At 40.0% G+C, this 20,890-nt stretch overlaps 1 protein-coding gene across 1 annotated transcript in view; it reads left to right on the forward strand.

The window, feature by feature from the left end:
• The window catches only part of LOC124619433 (medium-chain acyl-CoA ligase ACSF2, mitochondrial-like), a 227,936-nt gene that overhangs the window by 198,470 nt on the left and 8,576 nt on the right, over positions 1-20,890 (forward strand). Inside the window, exons 10-13 of the mRNA XM_047145809.1 lie at positions 952-1,100; positions 13,588-13,729; positions 13,808-13,918; positions 14,021-14,156. Coding sequence (XP_047001765.1) covers positions 952-1,100; positions 13,588-13,729; positions 13,808-13,918; positions 14,021-14,143 — 525 coding nt within the window. The 3' untranslated portion in view covers positions 14,144-14,156. The remainder of the gene's footprint in view (positions 1-951; positions 1,101-13,587; positions 13,730-13,807; positions 13,919-14,020; positions 14,157-20,890) is intronic.

The raw sequence follows: 20,890 nt of genomic DNA on the forward strand, positions 1-20,890 counted from the left end.
TTAATACAGCTAAAACTAGTTATCACAGTTAAATAAAAGAGTCACATGCTGTGTGGTGTTCATGAAATTATAAAATGGCATAATTGTATCTCATGTGCCACAATGCTGTCTTTCTGTAAACAATGTTAATGTTAAAAAATAAGTGTTGTGTTGGCAAGCACATTTAAAGTAATGTATGTGCAAAATCTGTCTATCATTTGTAATTGAAAGAGAGTCCCAGTAGGAATACAGTAGCTTCTTTAGTGTCCTTATGAAGAAAAACTGTTTGTCAGAATTTATAATTACAATTTAACTCCACCTTTTCTGCACTTCCAATCAAAATACAATTCTGTGGATTCGGCTCCAACTAACTCGCTGGAGCCGGAACTAAACACTTAAATGACCAACACCTGAAGGGCAGTTTTCCAACGCCAAAGCCTACTTCTCAACATTACAGTGTCTTCACCAGTGGCACAGTGACGACAGTCCTTTCAAACCTTTTCTAAATTTTTTTCTCACTTATATGTTTAGTATCAAATATTTAACACATTAACTCACTTGTAAAGTAATCAGACATTAGAAGCTGTTTTGTACATGGGAGTTTGATTCTTTAAAGAATCCAAAATTTGCTGCTTATGTAGAAACAACCCATTCCATTTCTGAGAGATACCATAATATGAGATACATTTCATAGCAGAGGTTGAACTGATCAAATGATTTTGAGCTTTATTCTGCCCAGTGAATTAGAATATTAGTTCACACAGCTCATTTTTAAATTTTTTCCCATGATCCAGAAATTCATCAGTTATCTTATATATTTCATATCATCCACAAGTAAAACACACAGTTTTTAACAAAGTAGCTAACCCACTAAAGGAGCAACTGTTTTCAGTAGAATTACAAATTAGAAAGTACAGTACTTCTGCTATTAATAAGTATGACTATACTGAGAACAGTCATTTGTTGTTTCAGGTGAAAGTCATTGACAAGGAAGGAAAGATGGTGCCAATAGGTGAACCAGGAGAATTATGCATTCGTGGTTATGTCACCATTAGTGGCTATTGGGCTGATGAGGCCAAGACTCGAGAACTGATTGATGAGAATGGCTGGCTGAAGACAGGGTAGGTACAATTTGAGCTTGATACAATTTGAGCTTGTACGCATTTGATCAAAATATTTTTTTTACTGTTGTCTTTATGTAAATACATATTGTATCCATTAGTGTAATGAGGTGGATGAACATTCTAGAACACATCAAACATTATAGAATGGTTCAAACAATGGCAAATCCAGGATGGATATTGTTGCTATAGAATGGTTAAAACATATTCATATTCATTATAAAGGATACATAACTATGTGTCCTGTAATCTCTCTGCAATCTTTCTTTCAGTTTCACTAGTACTTGTTATCAGTATTCACTAGCAGTTAAAGTAGTATTAGCATAATGCTAAGTTCATAAAGGTCTCACTGCACTGTCACCTGTCATTTGGTGGCATTGGAAAGTAATCTTATGTATAGCACCACATGGCAGCATCTGGAAAGCCCTCTCTGGCAATAGCTAGCATTGGCCAGTTCAAATATTTCTTCTGTAGATATGGGAGTAGTGCATCCTTCCATTGAAGGAAGGAAAACTGGGTTTCACTTTCTGTTGACATCGCAGTCATTAGAGACAGAGCACAAACTCATATTGTGTCAGGGAGGGGAGATAATTGACCATGCCCTTTCAAAGGAACCATTCCGGCATTTGCCTGTAGCAATTTAGGGAAATTGCAGAGAACCTAAATCTGTATGGCTGGACATGGGTTTGAACTGTAATCCTCCTGAATGCGAGTCCAGTGTGCTAACCACTATGCCATCTCACTCGGTGTCACCATCAATACCGCTTTCCTCTCCCCTACAACTGCATACCGTCATCGCACAGTGTGTGTGCGGGCGATGATGTGGGAGGTCTGTGCCATTGTGCTGCTGGTGGAATTGGTTGTGACATGATGGCAGATGGTAGGAACGCCTGCAAAAAACCGGAGGTAGGACATCCATACAACGACACAAGTGGGTATGGCATCAGCATTGCTGTGGATGCCAGAAGTTGAATGGCCGATGCACACTTGTTGTTTGCTAATGTCATCACTATGAATGGTAATTGAGGCTGTGGAAGCAGCAGTGCCTGTGAAGGGAGCAGTTGCCATGTATGTAGGCAAGGCTTGATTTCCAAAGCAGAATCATCTGGTGAACTGTGAACCTGAACTTCAGCCACCAGCAAAAGGGCTGCTCAGGGGCAGCAGTCTGGAATGCAGGCAGCTTTTCTGAAACATGAAAATCTATGGCAGGATCACAGTAGTCATAAAAAAAGTTGTTGAACTTGTTGCTGTCGATGAAGGCTTTGGTGCTGCAAATGATATAATGAGCCTGGGCAGTCATCTGAGTTGAATTTGGCGCTGTCAGTGATTGATTTGGTGCCACAAATGGTATAATCAGCTTAGCCAGTCATATGAGTCAGCTGTAAAAGACTCAGTAAAAAACTTTGTCCTTTGTGCAGGGATAAGTTTTGAAGATAGGTCTGAAGCAGGCTGTTCAGGATGAAATAGATGGATCAGAGTGCGGTAACAAAGGCGCTGTGATATTTCTGTTGGTGAAGCATCATGCAAACACAGAGTGTAGTAGGAACTGAGCAACAACAACAGAGCATTTTCCCCTTGATTGTGAAGCGTGGCGTTTGGTCATTGAGTTGTGAAAATGCAAACAAAATGTTCAATTTCACTGTTCAGTTGAGGAGAGAATGGTGCCATTTGGATATGATGAATCCCTATTTGTTGGCAGAATTGTTGAGATTCTAATGAAGAAAACTGTGGACCATTGTCTGAAATGATAGTTTGTGACAAGCCATCCAAAGAAAAGACAGGAGCAAGTCCTTTAATAGTGCTAGCGCTAATTCTCAAATTTGTTGGAATTCCAAGTGGAAATCTGGATACACCAGTGATGATGATCAGTGTGGATGCATTGCTAAAGGCTGTCAGGTGAAGAAAGGCAGCTGCATTGTGCATTGTGTTTTGCGTATTGCTGTGTCTGATTGCAAGACCAACTCGTATGAAGATGACTGAGCAATTGTAGTGATTGATCCTGTTCAGTAGCTTGTGCAATCCTCTGACAATCAGATGCAAATCAGATTCATCAGTTTGAAGACAAGGAAGCTTCCGGTGCACTGAATTCCAGATCATTTCCCAAAGGTAAGCAAAACAGGCTGTCCCTGTTTACACACTCTGCCATGGGGTGATAGAGAATTTTGTACTGGTAATTTGAAAGGTGTAGTGACTGACATTGCATCTTTTATGGTGTATGATCAGTCACACCTTTCATCAGATGAAAATGAGCAGTCAGTATCTTATGATGCAGATACTGATGGAATTTTGTGACACTATAGATGAGGGCTAAGGCCTTTTTTCCTTTTTTTTCCTGCTGGCTGTTATTGAGTTGGGCCTTGTTCAACATCTTAGGCATGCAAGCTATAGGATGGTCATTGATTACTTCGTGAGATAAAATCATACCTACTCCATGGGATTGTGCATTAACTGCTAATCCTACTGCCTTTTGCAGATCAGAATAATGAACACATGGGCAACTAAGAAATACATGTTGTAACTTTTGAAATGTTTGTTCATATTCTCCAGGCCATTGGAAAGGGACATTTTTACACTGGAGGTGATGTAAGGGAGCAGAAATTCAAGCTGTGTTCAGAATACATTTGATATAGCTAATCAGTTTGCGTAAAACTGCCTGTAGCTCATATGTTTTTGGGAGAAGATAACCTCCAGATGACGTATAAATGCTTAGTCAAGAGATGAGTGTCATGAACGTCAGTGAGATGCCTTAAATATTAAATTTCACCATTGAAAAATTAAAACTTCGGTAATTTACACTTAATCTTTGCATCAGTTAAAACTTGAAAAAGAGATTCCAAATTTTCCAGATGTTGTACTGCTGTTTGTTCAGACTCAATGATATCATCCAAATAATTTGAACCTGATGGAACTTACAATGTCACTTTTCCCAAGAAAGCATAGAAATAATGCAAGAGCAGATGTGCTTCCAAAAGAAAGCTGACTTGTGTACTAACCACCATAAATTCTTTCATTTCCTCATCCTGAGGGAGTTGAAGGTGACCCCTAACCTCCACAATATGTGGAAACAGGAAAGAATCAATAAGCATTTGAGCATCAACTGCTGCTTGAAAGTTGGCACAAAGCCCAATTTTCCTGTTTGATTTTCTTGCGATAACCAGAGGAGATGATCATTAACTAAAATAAATAGGTTTCAAACCACCAGTGTGCTCTGATCTGTTGAGTTTGTGATGTTTGCCTGCTTTATTTCTTTGTTGAGGGTCCTTGTCGACGTACTGCTTTGTGATACCGGCTGAAAAAGTAGGGGGTGGAAGTGTAGTACTGACTACTGAAAATGATGTAACCGAGAGGTACACAGTTGTGTTTCACAGTTCTTTACTTTCACTGTTCACAACCCCTCAATATTACACAGTTATATGGCAAGTGCACTGTTGTTTAACTGTCGATAAGTCACATTAATAGTTTGCAGGCAAACATCCACATACCACTACAATAGTTTACTGTTTAACATCTACAAGCAGTAAAAGCCTAACCACACATTTCACACTTCTTGAAGAATAAAAAGGTATGTTTGGAACAGAACTGTCATTGTTTTAACACATGGCCTAATTGTGTTACACTTATTTCACAGTTAATTTGATGCATTGTTGTTGATCTAACCATTATGGGTTTCTCATCTGAAATTTGGCTGTGGACTGACTGTCTGGGACCAAAAATTGTGCCCTTACATATCCTCACAATAATAGGCACTGAAACTACACATTGTTTGATGTTTAATTTACAGAAATTACAATGAAAACTTAACTCATTAAATTAACTGAATACATTGTAAAATTGCATCTTTTTAACAGTTTCTTCTACTACAAGAGTTAGGCCAAATTATTTGTTTAAATGATGAAATTAAAAGATATATTTATGCAAGAAATACTTTTGACAAAACTGTTAATTGCTTTGAAACTTTGCTAACATGTTTTTGAATAGGGCCAATAGATCCTTCAAGAATACTATTAGTTGTTCTTGTAAATGTTTATAATTATGATAGAATTTATATTTGCTTATAAGTCAACAATATGATTCAAGTTATGAAACAATTACTGATTCTACCATATAGCAAAAGATACTAGCTAGGAGTAGTCAAAATAAATTAGATAATAAATTACATACATAAAACTGAGCGCAAAATTAGATCTGGTGTTGTATTCTTTAAAACTGAGGGTCAACATTTCTCTTTTATGAAAATGCAGATTATACTCATGTACATTAATGTCAATTAGTCAGAAATGAAAAAAACTGAATTTTAAGGAGGCAGATGGCAAAACAAGAGGGGAAGTAAAAAATATTCCAGCTTGCTTCTTCACAAGTTCAGAAGGAACTTCATTGTGAATGGGGCACTAGACATACAAGTAAAACGGTGGTTGAAGATTGTCTTTGAGATAATGTGTGTTTGAAAACTCATTGCATGTTCTAGTTTTCAATCAAACAAATGTCCATAATTTTCACACAATTGATGAATACTAGCATGGTATACTTATGTACCAATAGCATACACATTTTCCTGAAAATCTAATTCAAACAAATCAAAAGCAGCCGTGCCAAAAATATTGAGACACGAACATGACCGAACTACTGTGAATGACACTCATACAGTCGTATTTTAATATTTTGCCTACCAAGTGCATGTACCAGGAATAGAGATACCTCTGCCGTTGTAGGCTATGAGGCACAGACATGATTTTTGGAGCTGAGGGTGTCCCAGTCGCTCATAAGTAGTTTAATTAGTGTGACTAAGGAAGCACCAGTATCTAGTTGAAATGGCACAGATCGATTCCAAATCTGTAAAGCTATGAATAGTTTGCAGTTTGTTCTCTGAATATGACTGTCAGTTATAACTTTTGAAATATTGTTTTTATCTGTTTTATGAGAGACAGACCCATTTGTTGTTTGGCCATGTGAAGATAGCTGATCTATCTTATCCGAGTTTTGCACTGTGATTTGGTTCCTGTGAGTATTGCCAGGAGGAACAAGTAAAGATTCAGAATGTGAGATCATATTAATATTCATTTGCTCAAATCTAGATTGAAATGCAGCAGAGTTTGCTTTGCACTTCTTTTGCAGGCACACTTGCTGTGTGTGTCCTAACTTGTGACAGTATCAGCAGTCTACTTGGTGAAAAAAACAATGTTTGTGACCATGTATGACAATACACTTGCCACAAGATTTCAGAGCATGTGAATTTTCAGTGTAAGTGGCTGGATGCTTCATGACATGCTTCTGCTGTGGCTTGCAGCTGTTGTCAACAAGAGCTTCACAAGCCGGAGTCTGCTTAGGACTAGACTCAGTGAGTGTCGCAACAACAGGCACAATAAAGTCAATTTCTCAGTTGTCTATAAGGTTGTGAATAATGGCATCATGAAATATTTATTCTTGAAAAGAAGCTCCACAAGTGTAGTTAAATTTGCAGTTCCTAGTAATGCCATTGAGTTCAGCAATCCAATCCCTTTAAGACTGTTTACTGTAATAATGTGTATGAAAAAGTTTGAAATGAACAGCTGCTACATGAATCTGTGCTTCAATTTTTTTTTTTTTTTTTTTTTTTTTTTTTTTTTTTTTTTTTGGCTAGTGGCTTCCTCATTTGGTGATGTTTGGGGCTCTACTTCAGGGAATAGTTTCCTGCACAATCTGAATATTAACACATCTATGCAAGAAGAAAAGAAAGAATGTTGTGAGTCATCTGTGGTTCTGTAGACTGCAAAATGTTGTTCAAGTTGGATGCGGTACTCCATCTGTTCCTCTTCTTTCATCAAAAGAGTAGAAGAGAGGAGGGCACCAGTATTCTGTGCTTTACTCATAGTTGACTGCTGAGCTTCCACTAGATTACTTATGCTATTTATCACAGATGGAATTTGTTGGCTGTGGAACCGAATAAGTGCAGTGAGGCATTGCTCTCCAGAAGTTGTTGCTGCATACAGACTTTAAATTACTTCAAGAAAAGATATAAAATATTTAGGATCTCTGTAACAATTATAATGGAAAAATGAGAAAATCTAGACACTTTCATTCTTGGCTGTTAGTAGAATAGAAAAATTTTAATTAGTTCCTCAGGCACTGAAAGAAATATTGATTAGTTAAGTTTCCAGAGAAGCCAAATCGCTTTCTGTAGATTGAAGTAGTCACAAATCCTAACCCTGTTGCTAGTGATATCTGTTGTGTCCAATGGCATAACTAGTTGGATGAAGACTCCAGAACACATCAAACACTATAGGATGGTTGAAACATTTATTTACAATACATGCAATATAGAGCATACATAACTTTGTATCCTGTAGTCTGTCTGCAATCACTGTCTCTGTTTCACTAGCAGTGGTTTATAAATATTCACTAGCAGTTGAAGTAGTGGTAGCACCTTTCATAAAGTTCTCACTTCAGTGTCATGCTAGGTTTGTAAGATCTAACTGCACTGTCATCCATCCACTCAGTATAATTGATGATAATCTGAAGATAATAACGTGAAGTGGCGCTCTGAGTGTGGCAGGTTAATAAGTTGCGGGAACCAATCACAGATGTAGGCAGTGAGGTGTAAATTTGGCGTACATTGGCAGTGTCTTGTGGGCCGTCTTTAGCAGGGGCTCTGGGAGGGGGGGTATTGAAATGTTTCTTCTGTGGTGATGTGAGCAGTGTGTGATGTACCGAGTGTGATCAAGAAAGACAACTTTGGTACTGTAACACATATTCTGCAAACATATTTGAATTCATGGTAGGGGAATTTGCAACAGACAACATCTAACATTTGGAAAGGGCATAAGTAGGAAAAGCTGTTCGCAACATGAAGGTTGGTTTGAATGCCACAATGTGTTACTGGGTATAGTCTTGTTGGAGATGGTACAGTAGGGCTACCTATATTTTTATGTTACTCTGAATCAACTTGGCATTTTTCACATTAGGAAACCACTGGCAGATGTGTAAGAAGCAAAACGTGCAGAAAAAAATTCTTGGACCAACTAAAGATTGAATCCTATACCTTTTTGATTTGTAAGCCACATGGAACACTAAGACCATTCATTGTTTATATGTATAAGGTGCCCCAGATGTGAGTAATTTTTATTATTTGAATTTTACAGAGTTCACCTATTTCATCTACTGCCTTTCAGCTGATGCCTATTCTGAGCCACCACCTAGAGCAGACACTTAATGGATTAGTTCCTTCATCTTTGAATGTTCCATTCTCCTTTGAGATGAATCTGGGGCTACTAGGATTACCTTTTCTCATCCTCTTGACAATCCTCACCATGTGATCCCCTCATGAGCAAATAAGCCGATACCATTTCTTGTACTAAATGTAAACACCATGTATAATTACAGGCCCACACCACTTTCCAATCCTGACTACACCTCCAAGGGAATGTACATACATACATACATACATACATATGAGGTCCTACATGTGAAACAATGGAGTATCTCATTTGTATGAGTTCCTGAGTTAACTGTGACATGTACATAGATATTTGGGAATAACCCAGGGATGCACTGGTAACCCATGTTTTGTAATGACTACCAAACTGATGCATTCATAATAAGTTAATGAGATAGACATGATAATCACAGTTATTGACACACTGAGTGCTTTGTAAACTTGTAGAAGTAGAAAATATAGACTGGTAGTGACAGAGAGAAAAAGTCAACAACAAACAGTGTGATAATTGATAAGCTAAAGGTAGATGAACCAAATACTTTCTGTGTCACTGGTTTGGACTACAATAATTTATTCTTCCTACAATAATTTATTCTCCCCCCCCCCCCCTCCCCTCCCTCCCCATGGTAAGACAGAGATTTAGGAACCGGGTTTTAAATTGTAAGACATTTTCAGGGGCAGATGAGGACTCTGACCACAATCTATTGGTTATGGACTGTAGATTAAAACTGAAGAAACTGCAAAAAAGTGGGAATTTAAGAAGATGGGATCTGGATAAACTGATTAAACCAGAGATTGTACAGAGTTTCAGGGAGAGCATAAGGGAACAACTGACAGGAATGGGGGAAAGAAATACAGTAGAAGAAGAATGGGTAACTTTGAGGGATGAAATAGTGAAGGCAGCAGAGGATCAAATAGGTAAAAAGACGAGGGCTAGTAGAAACCCTTGGGTAACAGAAGAAATATTGAATTTAATTTATGAAAGGAGAAAATATAAAAATGCAGTAAATGAAGCAGGCAAAAATGAATACAAACGTCTCAAAAATGAGATCGATAGGAAGTACAAAATGGCTAAGCGGGGATGGCTAGAGGACAAATGTAAGGATGTAGAGGCTTATCTCACTAGGGGTAAGATAGATACTGCCTTTGGAGAAAAGAGAACCACTTGTATGAATATCAAGAGCTCAGATGGAAACCCAGTTCTAAGCAAAGAAGGGAAAGCAGAAAGGTGGAAGGAGTATATAGAGGGTCTATACAAGGGCGATGTACTTGAGGACAATATTATGGAAATGGGAGAGGATGTAGATGAAGATGAAATAGAAGATATGATACTGCGTGAAGAGTTTGACAGAGTACTGAAAGACCTGAGTTGAAACAAGGCCCCTGGAGTAGACAACATTCCATTAGAACTACTGACAGCCTTGGGAGAGCCAGTCTTGACAAAACTCTACCATCTGGTGAGCAAGATGTATGAGACAGGCGAAATACCCTCAGACTTCAAGAAGAATATAATAATTCCAATCCCAAAGAAAGCAGGTGTTGACAGATGTGAAAATTACCAAACTATCAGTTTAATAAGTCACAGCTGCAAAATACTAATGCGAAATCTTTACAGACGACTGGAAAAACTGATAGAATCTGACCTCGGGGAAGATCAGTTTGGATTCCATAGAAATGTTGGAACACGTGAGGCAATACTGACCTTAAGACTTATCTTAGAAGAAAGATTTAGGGAAGGCAAACCTATGTTTCTAGCATTTGTAGACTTAGAGAAAGCTTTTGACAATGTTGACTGGAATACTCTCTTTCAAATTCTGAAGGTGGCAGGGGTAAAATACAGGGAGCGAAAGGCTATTTACAATTTGTACAGAAACGAGATGACAGTTATAAGAGTCGAGGGGTATGAAAGGGAAGCAGTGGTTGGGAAGGGAGTGGGAGAGGGTTGTAGCCTATCCCCGATGTTATTCAATCTGTATATTGAGCAAGCAATAAAGGAAACAAAAGAAAAGTTTGGAGTAGGAGTTAAAATCCATGGAGAAGAAATAAAAACTTTGAGGTTCGCCGATGACATTGTAATTCTGTCAGAGGCAGCAAAGGACTTGGAAGAGCAGTTGAACGGAATGGACAGTGTCTTGAAAGGAGGGTGTAAGATGAACATCAACAAAAGCAAAACGAGGATAATGGAATGTAGTCGAATTAAGTCGGGGGATGCTGAGGGAATTAGATTAGGAAATGAGACACTTAAAGTAGTAAAGGGGTTTTGCTTTTTGGGGAGCAAAATAAATGATGATGGTCGAAGTAGAGAGGATATAAAATGTAGACTGGCAATGGCAAGGAAAGTGTTTCTGAAGAAGAAAAATTTGTTAACATCGAGTGTAGATTTAAGTGTCAGGAAGTCGTTTCTGAAAGTATTTGTATGGAGTGTAGCTATGTATGGAAGTGAAACGTGGATGATAACTAATTTAGACAAGAAGAGAATAGAAGCTTTTGAAGTGTGGTGCTACAGAAGAATGCTGAAGATTGGATGGGTAGATCACATAACTAATGAGGAGGTATTGAATAGAATTGGGGAGAAGAGGAGCTTGTGGCACATCTTGACTAGGAGAAGGGACCGGTTGGTAGGACATGTTCTGAGACATCAAGGGATCACCAATTTAGTATTGGAGGGCAGCGTGGAGGGTAAAATCGTAGAGGGAGACCAAGAGATGAATACACTAAGCAGATTCAGAAGGATGTAGGCTGCAGTAGGCACTGGGAGATGAAGAAGCTTGCACCGGATAGAGTAGCATGGAGAGCTGCATCAAACCAGTCCCAGGACTGAAGACCACAACAACAACAATAATTTATTCTTTCATCCACTCATCATGCTAAGTGAATACCATCATGAAGAGAATGTGTAGAAAGATGGAATGAGACAAAGTATACATAAAGTGCCATAAGAAGAGATCTATTTTTGGCAGACATTGAAACCTGTCTGGTAGCTAAAAGGGTTCTTCAGTCCTCAAAAGCTTTATAGATAATTTGTAGGAGTAGGTTTAATAAGGTATGCTTTTAATTTTGCTTTGAGTTTATAGGAATTCTCAGTTTCTCACTTTGTCAGATTGGTAAGGAGGCAAAATGTATTCTATCTTGTATTGTGCTTGTGCATATCATGATTCAATTGAAACCAATATTTATTATTAGCAAGAAATACTATTTAGAAATAATTATATTGGAAAGTGGACTTAAGGATTCTAAGATTTTTAAGGTGATCTCTGCAGATATGCAGCTATATACATTGTACAGACCTTGTGGTGTTCCAACCAGAAAATGGTCCAAATTCATTTGTTTTCTGACTATTGTACCAGTCAAAATGAAAATACAGTATTGGTGAGCACACTAATGGCCTTCATGGAACAAAGCAGAAAATTTGAGATGTTGGTATAATGTCCAAATGTACACTTTCTGGCTAATTAAATCTTCTCAGGCTGCCACCTGGCTGACTGCGTTCAAATTCCAAGATGTTTCGATGAGTGTCATTGTCATCATCTGCTGGGCATGGTCTTGGCATATAGCTGCTGGTGCAGGGTTCCGTGCTACCTGTTAAGTTTGGCATGGAACCCTGCACTAGGAGCTATACATTGAGACTGTGCCCAGCAGTTGACACTTCATGAGCCAGGCACCCCTCTACCACAGGGAGGAGATGACCACTGCTCAGCTGTATAGATGGGGCCCCCATGCATCATCAATACTTTGCCAGAAGACAATGGAAATGACATTCATCAAAACATCACAGAATTTGAACGCAGCCGCCCAGATGGTAGTCTGAGAAGATTTCATAAGCTGGTGTAATATCTCCCTGTTCATGGCCACAGCTATGTGCATCCTGACAGAGTGTTTGGTAGAGTGGAAAAAGGCTATTGAATAGAGGAAAATTTTATTTCATCAACTGATCAACTGAATACTATAAAGTGCCGGAACAACATGGCAGCATCAAGATACTAAATGAAGATTGGGAAGCAAAGAATCTCAAGTCAATGCTCTAAGGGCCCTACAATCTAATATGACCACCCTTTTCACCCCATCGGAAAAACAGGTCCTGTCAGAAACTGCAAAATACTCATTGACTGCAGTTATCATTTCCTCTCATTGACTGCAACTATTATTTCCTATCTGATTAGAAAATTTCTTCCCAGCAAACTAGAGTTCCACAAGCCAGAGTTTCAAGTTAGTGAACAGGAGGAAGTCACTTGGAGCTAAGTGTGAAGGGTGGATGGAAAACCAAACCAAAGCCCAATTGATGCAATTTTGCCATTGATATTGCTGATTTGTGGGGTGCTGCATTATTTTTTGTGAAAGAGCACTTAATGCCACCAATATTGGTATTTTTTCAACCAATATGAGTTTCAAATGATCCAACAATGGCACGTAACAGGTTCTCTGTCATTTTCCTTGGAAATCCCAAAATCCAATGGTCATTCTCTTACCTACCAGCAAAATGCAGTGCACTTTCACCAGCCTTCATCCATTGTATTGACTACCGTTTTGTCTCTGGGGTGTAGTGATGGATCCATGTTTCATCAGCAGTCACAAATTTACATAAAAAGTCTTACAGATTGTGATTAGACATTGCCAGACACTATTTTAAAATGTTGTGCCAGATGCTCTTTGGTCAACTGTGAGCAATAACTGCATCCACCTCACATGCAGCTTCTTCATAGCCAATTGTGCATACAGGATATTATGCACTCACTCGGTTCAGATGCTTACAGTCTCAGCAGTCTCATGCATTCTTACTTTCCTATATCATGGATTCTGTCAATGATTTACTTTGTGGTGACCCCAGTTGGATGCCTGGAGTGTGGTTCATCTTCAGTGCTTGTCTGGCCATGTTTAAATTCATTAACCCAAAAGTAAGTGGTCTTCAATGATGGTGCAGAGTCCATGTGAATTTCATCTAATTCAGCTTCGATTTAGGCAGCAGTCCAAACCTTTAAATGAAAATGTTTAATAACAGCATAGAACTTGGTTTTCTCAATTTTAAATCGCAGCCAACACACTTACTAATTCAGATTGCTGTCAAGAATGAAGTGTATGCCATTTGAAATTCTTTACATAACCCTTGGAATAATCAAGGTTACCAGCCATGAAGGTACAACAGAAAAGTTCATTTCTTTCAGGAAAATTTACTTACCAAACCACTTTCATATATATAGCCTAATTCAAGGAAGATTATTCTGTATGTGATAAATTTATACTTATATGTAAAATGTGATTTTGAAGGACTAGAAACTTAATAGGAAATATTTTATTCTTAAGGGATTTATTTATTCTGAAAGAGGATGGCTACGGAATGGTAGTTGGACGCTTAAAAGACATGATAATCAGGGGTGGTGAGAATATTTCCCCTAAAGAAGTTCAGGAGCTGCTGGAGACTCATCCAGATATACTGGAGGCACAAGTAAGAAGTCATTACATGTATTATAGTTGGTGCTACATACATTCCTCATAAAAAATTAATTTATTGTGCTTGATCCAGGTATTTGGGATTCCACATGCAAGATTAGGTGAACAGGTATGCTCATGCATCCGAATAAAAGAAGGATCTGGGCTCACACCTGAGAAAGTCCAAGAATTTGCAAAGGGAAAGGTAAATGATCCTATATTTTTAGTGCATTTTGTGTTTGAGTAATTTTTATCTGAATCTTGTTCCATTTATTTCACAGTGTCTAATAGATCACTAATGTTTTAGATTGCAGGTTTTAAAATTCCAAAAATAATTGAAATTGTTGCTGAATTTCCAAGAACAACATCTGGAAAAATCCAGACTTTCAAGCTAAGAGACGCTTTCATGACGAAGTATCCTGCTCAGTAACAAGCCATATTGAGTAAGTAATGGTTATCCTTATTAATTTTTTTTCTCAGTTTTAAATTTGCACTGCTACAGTTAAATATCTCTATTTTAAAAATGGCCTCTCCATTCAATACGCATTCGGAAGGACGACAGTTCAATCCCGCGTCCGGCCATCCTGATTTAGGTTTTCCGTGATTTCCCTAAATCAGTCCAGGCAAATGCCGGGATGGTTCCTCTGAAAGGGCACGGCCGACTTCCTTCCCCATCCTTCCCTAATCCGATGCGACCGATGACCACGCTGTCTGGTCTCCTTCCCCAAACCAACCAACCAACCAATCCATTCAATATCGTAGCAGATATTCTAGCCATTTACAGAATTTCTAGCCACAGAGGATTAATAATTTTTAAGTATATTATAATCAAGGTGTTTCAAAGTCTTTGAATCAAACATAGAGAGGTGATAGATCACATGATGGGGAACAACATGTTGTTAAAGACAAAATATTCACTGATGCCTCCCAGGGACATTAGGTGTCCTTTGGTATTTGCTGACTGTGGGACCACAAGATTTCAGTGAACTAGCAGGGTCTGCTAATTAGGTGTGCTGCATACCTACTTACCCCAGTAAACTGATAGTTGTTCACAATAAGAAAACCTGAAGAAAGAGTCTTTTAGCAGAGAAGAATATTGCAGATGCCAGTTGGTAGATTTAATTTTGCTGCGTACCCCCTTTCACCTGGAGCTAAAGACTGTATTATAGGCAACATATGAGGCAAACACATGCTACGGAGTGATTACACATTGCCACCTCTCTGGGGCATAACTGATATTTTGGGAAGCTTTAGCAAACATTTTGTCTCTAAAGAAAGTTGTTCCCCATGACATGAGGTATTACATCTAACTGTTTGAAGCAAAGGCTTTGAAATATCCTGTACACAATCCGTGAAACTACTGCTCTCTATTAAATGTGCCTTGGCTTGCAATTCATTCTTGAAGACTAAGCTTCATAAATGTGATCAACAAAATACATTGTATGGATGAAAGAACTGAACTGAAAGGCCAATGATTTACATAACATGTTCACTGATGTGCCTTTATTTGTAAAGCATGAGTATTAGTATCATAACCGTGCTTACCAATACAAAATGAGAGTTCATTAGTACTGTGTATATTTTTATAACTGTTACAGATGCAGCTGTTGTAAATCCTTTATTAAAGGCACAGTTTTGTAATTTTAGGGACTGCTACGGTCGCAGGTTCAAATCCTGCCTCGGGCATGGGTGTGTGTGATGTCCTTAGGTTAGTTAGGTTTAAGTAGTTCTAAGTTCTAGGGGACTTATGACCTAAGGTGTTGAGTCCCATAGTGCTCAGAGCCATTTTTTGTAATTTTAAATTACATTATCAAGTGCAAATATGAATGAAAAGTAGAAAGAGACCATAAACAACTTTATAAAAAAATCACCATATAGCGGAGATGCTGAGTCACAGATAGACACAACAAAAAGATTTTCACACTTAAAGCTTTTGGCCAATGGCCTTTGTCAACAATAGACACACACACGCACACACACACACTCGCACAAACACAACTAACACCCACAATTACACTCTCAGGCAACTGAAACCACGCTGTGAGTAGCAGCACCAGCTCATGGTGGGGGAAAGGAGGAAGCTGGAGCTGGGAGGGGGAGGGATAGTATGGTGGGGATGGCGGACAGTGAAGTGCTGCAGATTGAGCGGCGGGCAGGGCAGCGGTGAGGGGGGGGGGGGCAAGAGAAAAATAAATAAAAAATAATATAAAAAAATAAAATAAAATAAGTAAAAATGAACTGGATGTGGTGGTGGAATGGCAGCTGTTGTAGTGCTGGAATGGGAGCAGGGAAGGAGCTGGATGGGTGAGGGCAGCGACTAACGTAGGTTGAGGCCAGGAGGGTTACAGGAACGTAGGATGTATTGCAGGGAAAGTGCAATTGAGAAAAGCTGGTGTTGGTGGGAAGGATCCATATGGCACAGGCTGTGAAGCAGTCATTCAAATGAAGGATATCATGTCTGGTAGCGTGTTCAGCAACAGGGTGGTCCACTTGTTTCCTGGTCACAGTTTGTTGGTGGCCATTCATGCGGACAGACAGCTTGTTTGTTGTCATGCCTACATAGAATGCAGCACAGTGGTTGCAGCTTAGCTTGTAGATCACATGACTGGTTTCACAGGTAGCCCTGCCTTTGATAGGATAGGTGATGTTTGTGACCAGACTGGAGTAGGTGGTGGTGGGAGGATGTATAGGATAGCTCTGGCATCTAGGTCTATTACGGGGGAACGAGCCATGAGATCAGGGGTTGGGAGCAGGGGTTGTGTAGGGATGGACAAGTATATTGCGCAGCTTCAGTGGATGGCAGAGCACCACTGTGGCAGGGGTGGGACGGATAGTGTGCAGGATGTTTCTCATTTCAGTGAGCAACGAGAGGTAGTCGAAACCCTGGCTGAGAATGTAATTCAGTTGCTCCAGTCCTGGGTGGTACTGAGTTATGAGTGGAATGCCCCTCTGTGGCTGGATGGTGGGACTTTGTGAGGTGGTGGTAAACTGGAAATATTGTTTTTGTACAAGACTGGGAGGATAATTACAGTTTGTGAAGGCTTCAGTGAGACCCTGGGTATATTTTGAGAGGGACCGCTCCTCACTGCAGATGCAATGACCACAGGTGGCTAGGCTCTATGGAAAGGACTTCTTGGTATGGAACAGGTGGCAGCTGTCAAAGTGGGGGTATTCCTGGTGGTTAGTAGGTTTGATTTGGGCGGAGGTACTGATGTAGCCATCTTTGAGGTGGAGGTCAACATCTAGGAAGGTGGCTTGTTGGGTTGAGTAGGACCAGGTGAATCAAATGGGGCAGAAGTTGTTGAGGTTCTGGAGGAATGTGGATAGGGTGTCCTCACCTTCGATCCAGATAGCAAAGATGTCATCAATGAATCTGAACCAGGTGAGCAGTTTAGGATTCTGGGTGTTTAGGAAGGATTCCTCTAGATGGCCCATGAATAGGTTGGCATAAGATGGTGCCATGTGGGTGCCCATAGCCATACCCTGGATTTGTTTGTAGGTAATGCCTTCAGAGGAGAAGTAATTGTGGGTGAGTATGTGCTCATGGTGACTAGGAAGGAGGTGGTTGGTTTGGAACAGGTCAGGCGTTGGGAAAGGTAGTGTTCAATAGCAGTAAGGCCATGGGCATTAGGAATGCTAGTGTACAGAGAGGTGGCATCAATAATGACGAGCAGGGCATCTTGTGGTAAAGGTACAGGAACTGTGGAGATTCGGTGGAGGTAATGATTTGTATCTTTTCTGTAGGAAGGTAGGTACTGGGTAAGAGGTTGAAGATGTTGGTCTATGAGAGCAGGGACTCTCTCTGTGGGGGCACATAACTGGCCATAATGGGGCATCCTGGATGGTTAGGTTTATGGACATGTAGAAGGTAAGAGTGGGGGAGTGATAGGGGTGAGTAGAGAGATGGACTCCAGGGAGAGGTTCTGGGATGGGCCTGAGGATTTGAGTAGTGACTGGAGATCCTGCTGGATTGCTGGAATGGGGTCACCGTGGCAAGGTTTGTAGGTGGAAGTATCTGACAGCTGGTGGAGTCCTTCCGCCAGGTAACCCTTGCAGTTCAAAACTATAGTGGTGGAGCCTTTGTCCACAGGTAGGATTATCATATCAGGATCAGTTTTTAGATGATTGACTGCCGTTCTTTCTGTGGATATAAGGTTAGTCTGCATGTTGAGGTATTTGGGGAATGATGGTGAGGCAAGGTTTGAGGTTAAGAAACTCTGGAAAGTTAACAGGGGGTGGTTTGGAGGCAGGGGGAGTGGATCATGGTTGGATGGAGGAGTGAACTGAGTAAGGCAAGGTTCACTATTGGTCTTTGGTTGAGTCTGATTGGTAGGGTTGGTGGCAAAAAAGTGGTTCCACTGAAAGAATCGGGAGAAGGAGAGAAAGTCTTTAACAAATCCTGCATGCTTGAATTTGGGAGTGGGGCAAGGGCTAAGGCTTCTGGAGGAAAGGCTCATGACTGTGTCACGGATCTGTGTAGGTTCTGCCCCTGTGTGGTGGTGGGAGGGAGTTTTGGAGGGTGGGCTAAGTGTAGTAGGTCTGCGAGACAGGGTTTGTCAGCTGTGAGGGGGCGTAGGGGAGGTTTGATGGTTGTTGTAGAGGTGGTGGACAGTGGCACTCCAAGGCGGGAGTAGGAAGTGAGCAGGATGGAGAGCTTTTTGAGGTGGAGTCATGCATGTTGCTCAAGTTCCTGCTGGGGAAGAGTTTCAATCCAGGAATATGGGGTTGCATAGCAGGAGAATCTTGTGGATGGAGAGAAGGTACTGCAAGGAGATTTGAGCTTGGTTAATATGGTTCTGCAGGACTAAGTTGGTGAGGGCTATGGATTGGCAGAATTTGAACAGGTGGAGGTCATTTTGGAAGGAGGGGTGGCAGCCAGAGATGGGTAATTTGATAGTAAGGCCATTAGGGGGGATTCCATGAGCCAAGCAACAATGCAGGAACAGTATGTGGGACTGGGATCTGGTTAGGGATAAGGAGACTTTTCTGTATTGATGCAGATGGAAGGAGCAAGGATCCATGGTGGTGGAAAAATGCAAAAAATTATGTAAATAATGTAGAACTACCTCCGAAAAATTTCGCAAAAATACACCCAAATACGTGTGAAAATATATGAAAAGGATGAAATGGATGCAAAAGGGGAAACAAGATGAAATCTGAGGAAGTCGACAATAGCGAAATGCAAAAACTTGCTAAAATTGGCAAGAAGTCACAAGGGCCACAATAAAGAATAACTGATAAAAAATATATCTATTACTGTGGTTAGCAGGTCTGAGGGTGGATAAGTGTGAAGAAGGGGGATGGCAGATATGACGGGATGTTGGAACTTGTGGGTGCGAACTGGGATAGAATGGAGGAAGTGTAGGGGGTGCGGAGGGGTTCATAGGATGAGATACAATATTGTGTGTCACTGGAAATGTGCAGGAGTAAACATGCAAAATTATGTGAAATGACGCAGGGAGAGTGATTAATTTGAAAGTATGGTATTAATTATATCAGCAGGAGTAATGTGGAACATAAGATGCTGCACCTATAATTGGGGTGGTTTTGTAGCCGTCTGTTGTGCATGGCCGAGATGGTTTATACAGTGTGGCTCGTAAGTAGAGTGTGCAATTCGGTTTGTAAGGCAACTAGAGAAACACAGTAAAGGAGAGAAAGAGGATGAACATTGAGTATAGTGACGCAAAAGAAAATAGTAACTAAAGAGAACAGCATTGAGTTAGGATCGAAGAAAAGCCATCGGGCAAAAATAAAACAGTGGAAAATTCAGGATGGAATGCAACAATACTATGAGAAGGAAAGTTTCTACTCACCATGTAGTGGAGATGCTGAGTTGGAGATAGGCACAACAAAAAGATTTTAACACTTAAAGCTTTTGGAAAATGGCCATTGTCAAAAATAGACACACATACGTGCACACACACACACACACACACACACACACACACACTCAGACAGTTCTGCGACCAGGTAGGCTGCAGATTCCTCGACTTGCGCCAAAGGGTGGTTGGGTATTGGATTCCGCTGAATAGGTCAGGTGTCCACTATACGCAGGAGGTGGCTACATGGTTAGCAGAGGCTGTGTGTTGGTTTTTTTAGGTTAGAGGGTCTCGGGAGAACACAAGAAGGGCTTGAGTCACAAAGGGTACAGGCCAAACACAGGAAGAACTTAGATACTGGAACCATTGGTATAACAGTTGTAAATTGTCGTAGCTGTGTTGGGAAAGTACCAGAGCTCCAAGCGCTAATAGAAACTACTGATACTCAAATCGTCATAGGCACTGAAAGCTGGCTAAAGCCAGATATAAGCTCGGTGAAATTGAAGCAGATACTTCCTCTGGGTTAGTATGGGCAGAGGTCATTGTTGGCAGCCAGAATAAAATAATAATAGGATCCTTTTACTGACCTCCCAATTCAGATGATGCAGTTGCTGAAAGGTTCAAAGGAAACTTGAGTTTGATTTCAAACACATACCCGACTCTTACGATAATAGTTGGTGGTAACTTTAATTTACCCTCGATATGGTGACAAAAATACATGTTTAATTCCAGAGGCATGCATAAAATATCATCTGAAATTGTGTTAAATTCATTCTCTGAAAATTATTTCTACCAGTTAGTTCACGAGCCCATGCGAATAGTAAATGGTTGTGAAAACACACTTGACCTCTTAACAACAAATAATCCTGAGTTAATAATGAGCATGAAAACCGATACAGGGATTAGTGAACACAGGGTTGTTGTAGTGAGATTGAATATCGTAATTCCCAAGTCCTCCAAAAATAAGTGAGAAATATACTTATTCAAAAAAGCAGATAAAAATTCACTTGATGCCTTCCTGAGAGACAATCCCCATTCATTCCAAATTAATAATATAAGTGTAGACCAGATGTGGCTTGAATTCAAAGAAATAGTATTGGCAGCAATTGAGAAATTTATACCAAAAAAATTAACAAACGATGGAGCTGACCCTCCTTGGTACACAAGACAGGTTAGAACACTGTTGCAGAAACAATGAAACAAACATGCCAAATTTAAACAGACGCAAAATCCCCAAGATTGGCAATCTTTTGCAGAAGCTCAAAATTCATAAGCTTGAAATTTAGCACAGACTTCAATGCGAGATGCTTATAACAGTTTCCACAACGAAACTTTGTCTTGAAACCTGGCAGAAAATG

Source organism: Schistocerca americana, chromosome 6 (genome assembly GCF_021461395.2).
Source record: "Schistocerca americana isolate TAMUIC-IGC-003095 chromosome 6, iqSchAmer2.1, whole genome shotgun sequence".
NCBI lineage: Eukaryota > Metazoa > Arthropoda > Insecta > Orthoptera > Acrididae > Schistocerca > Schistocerca americana.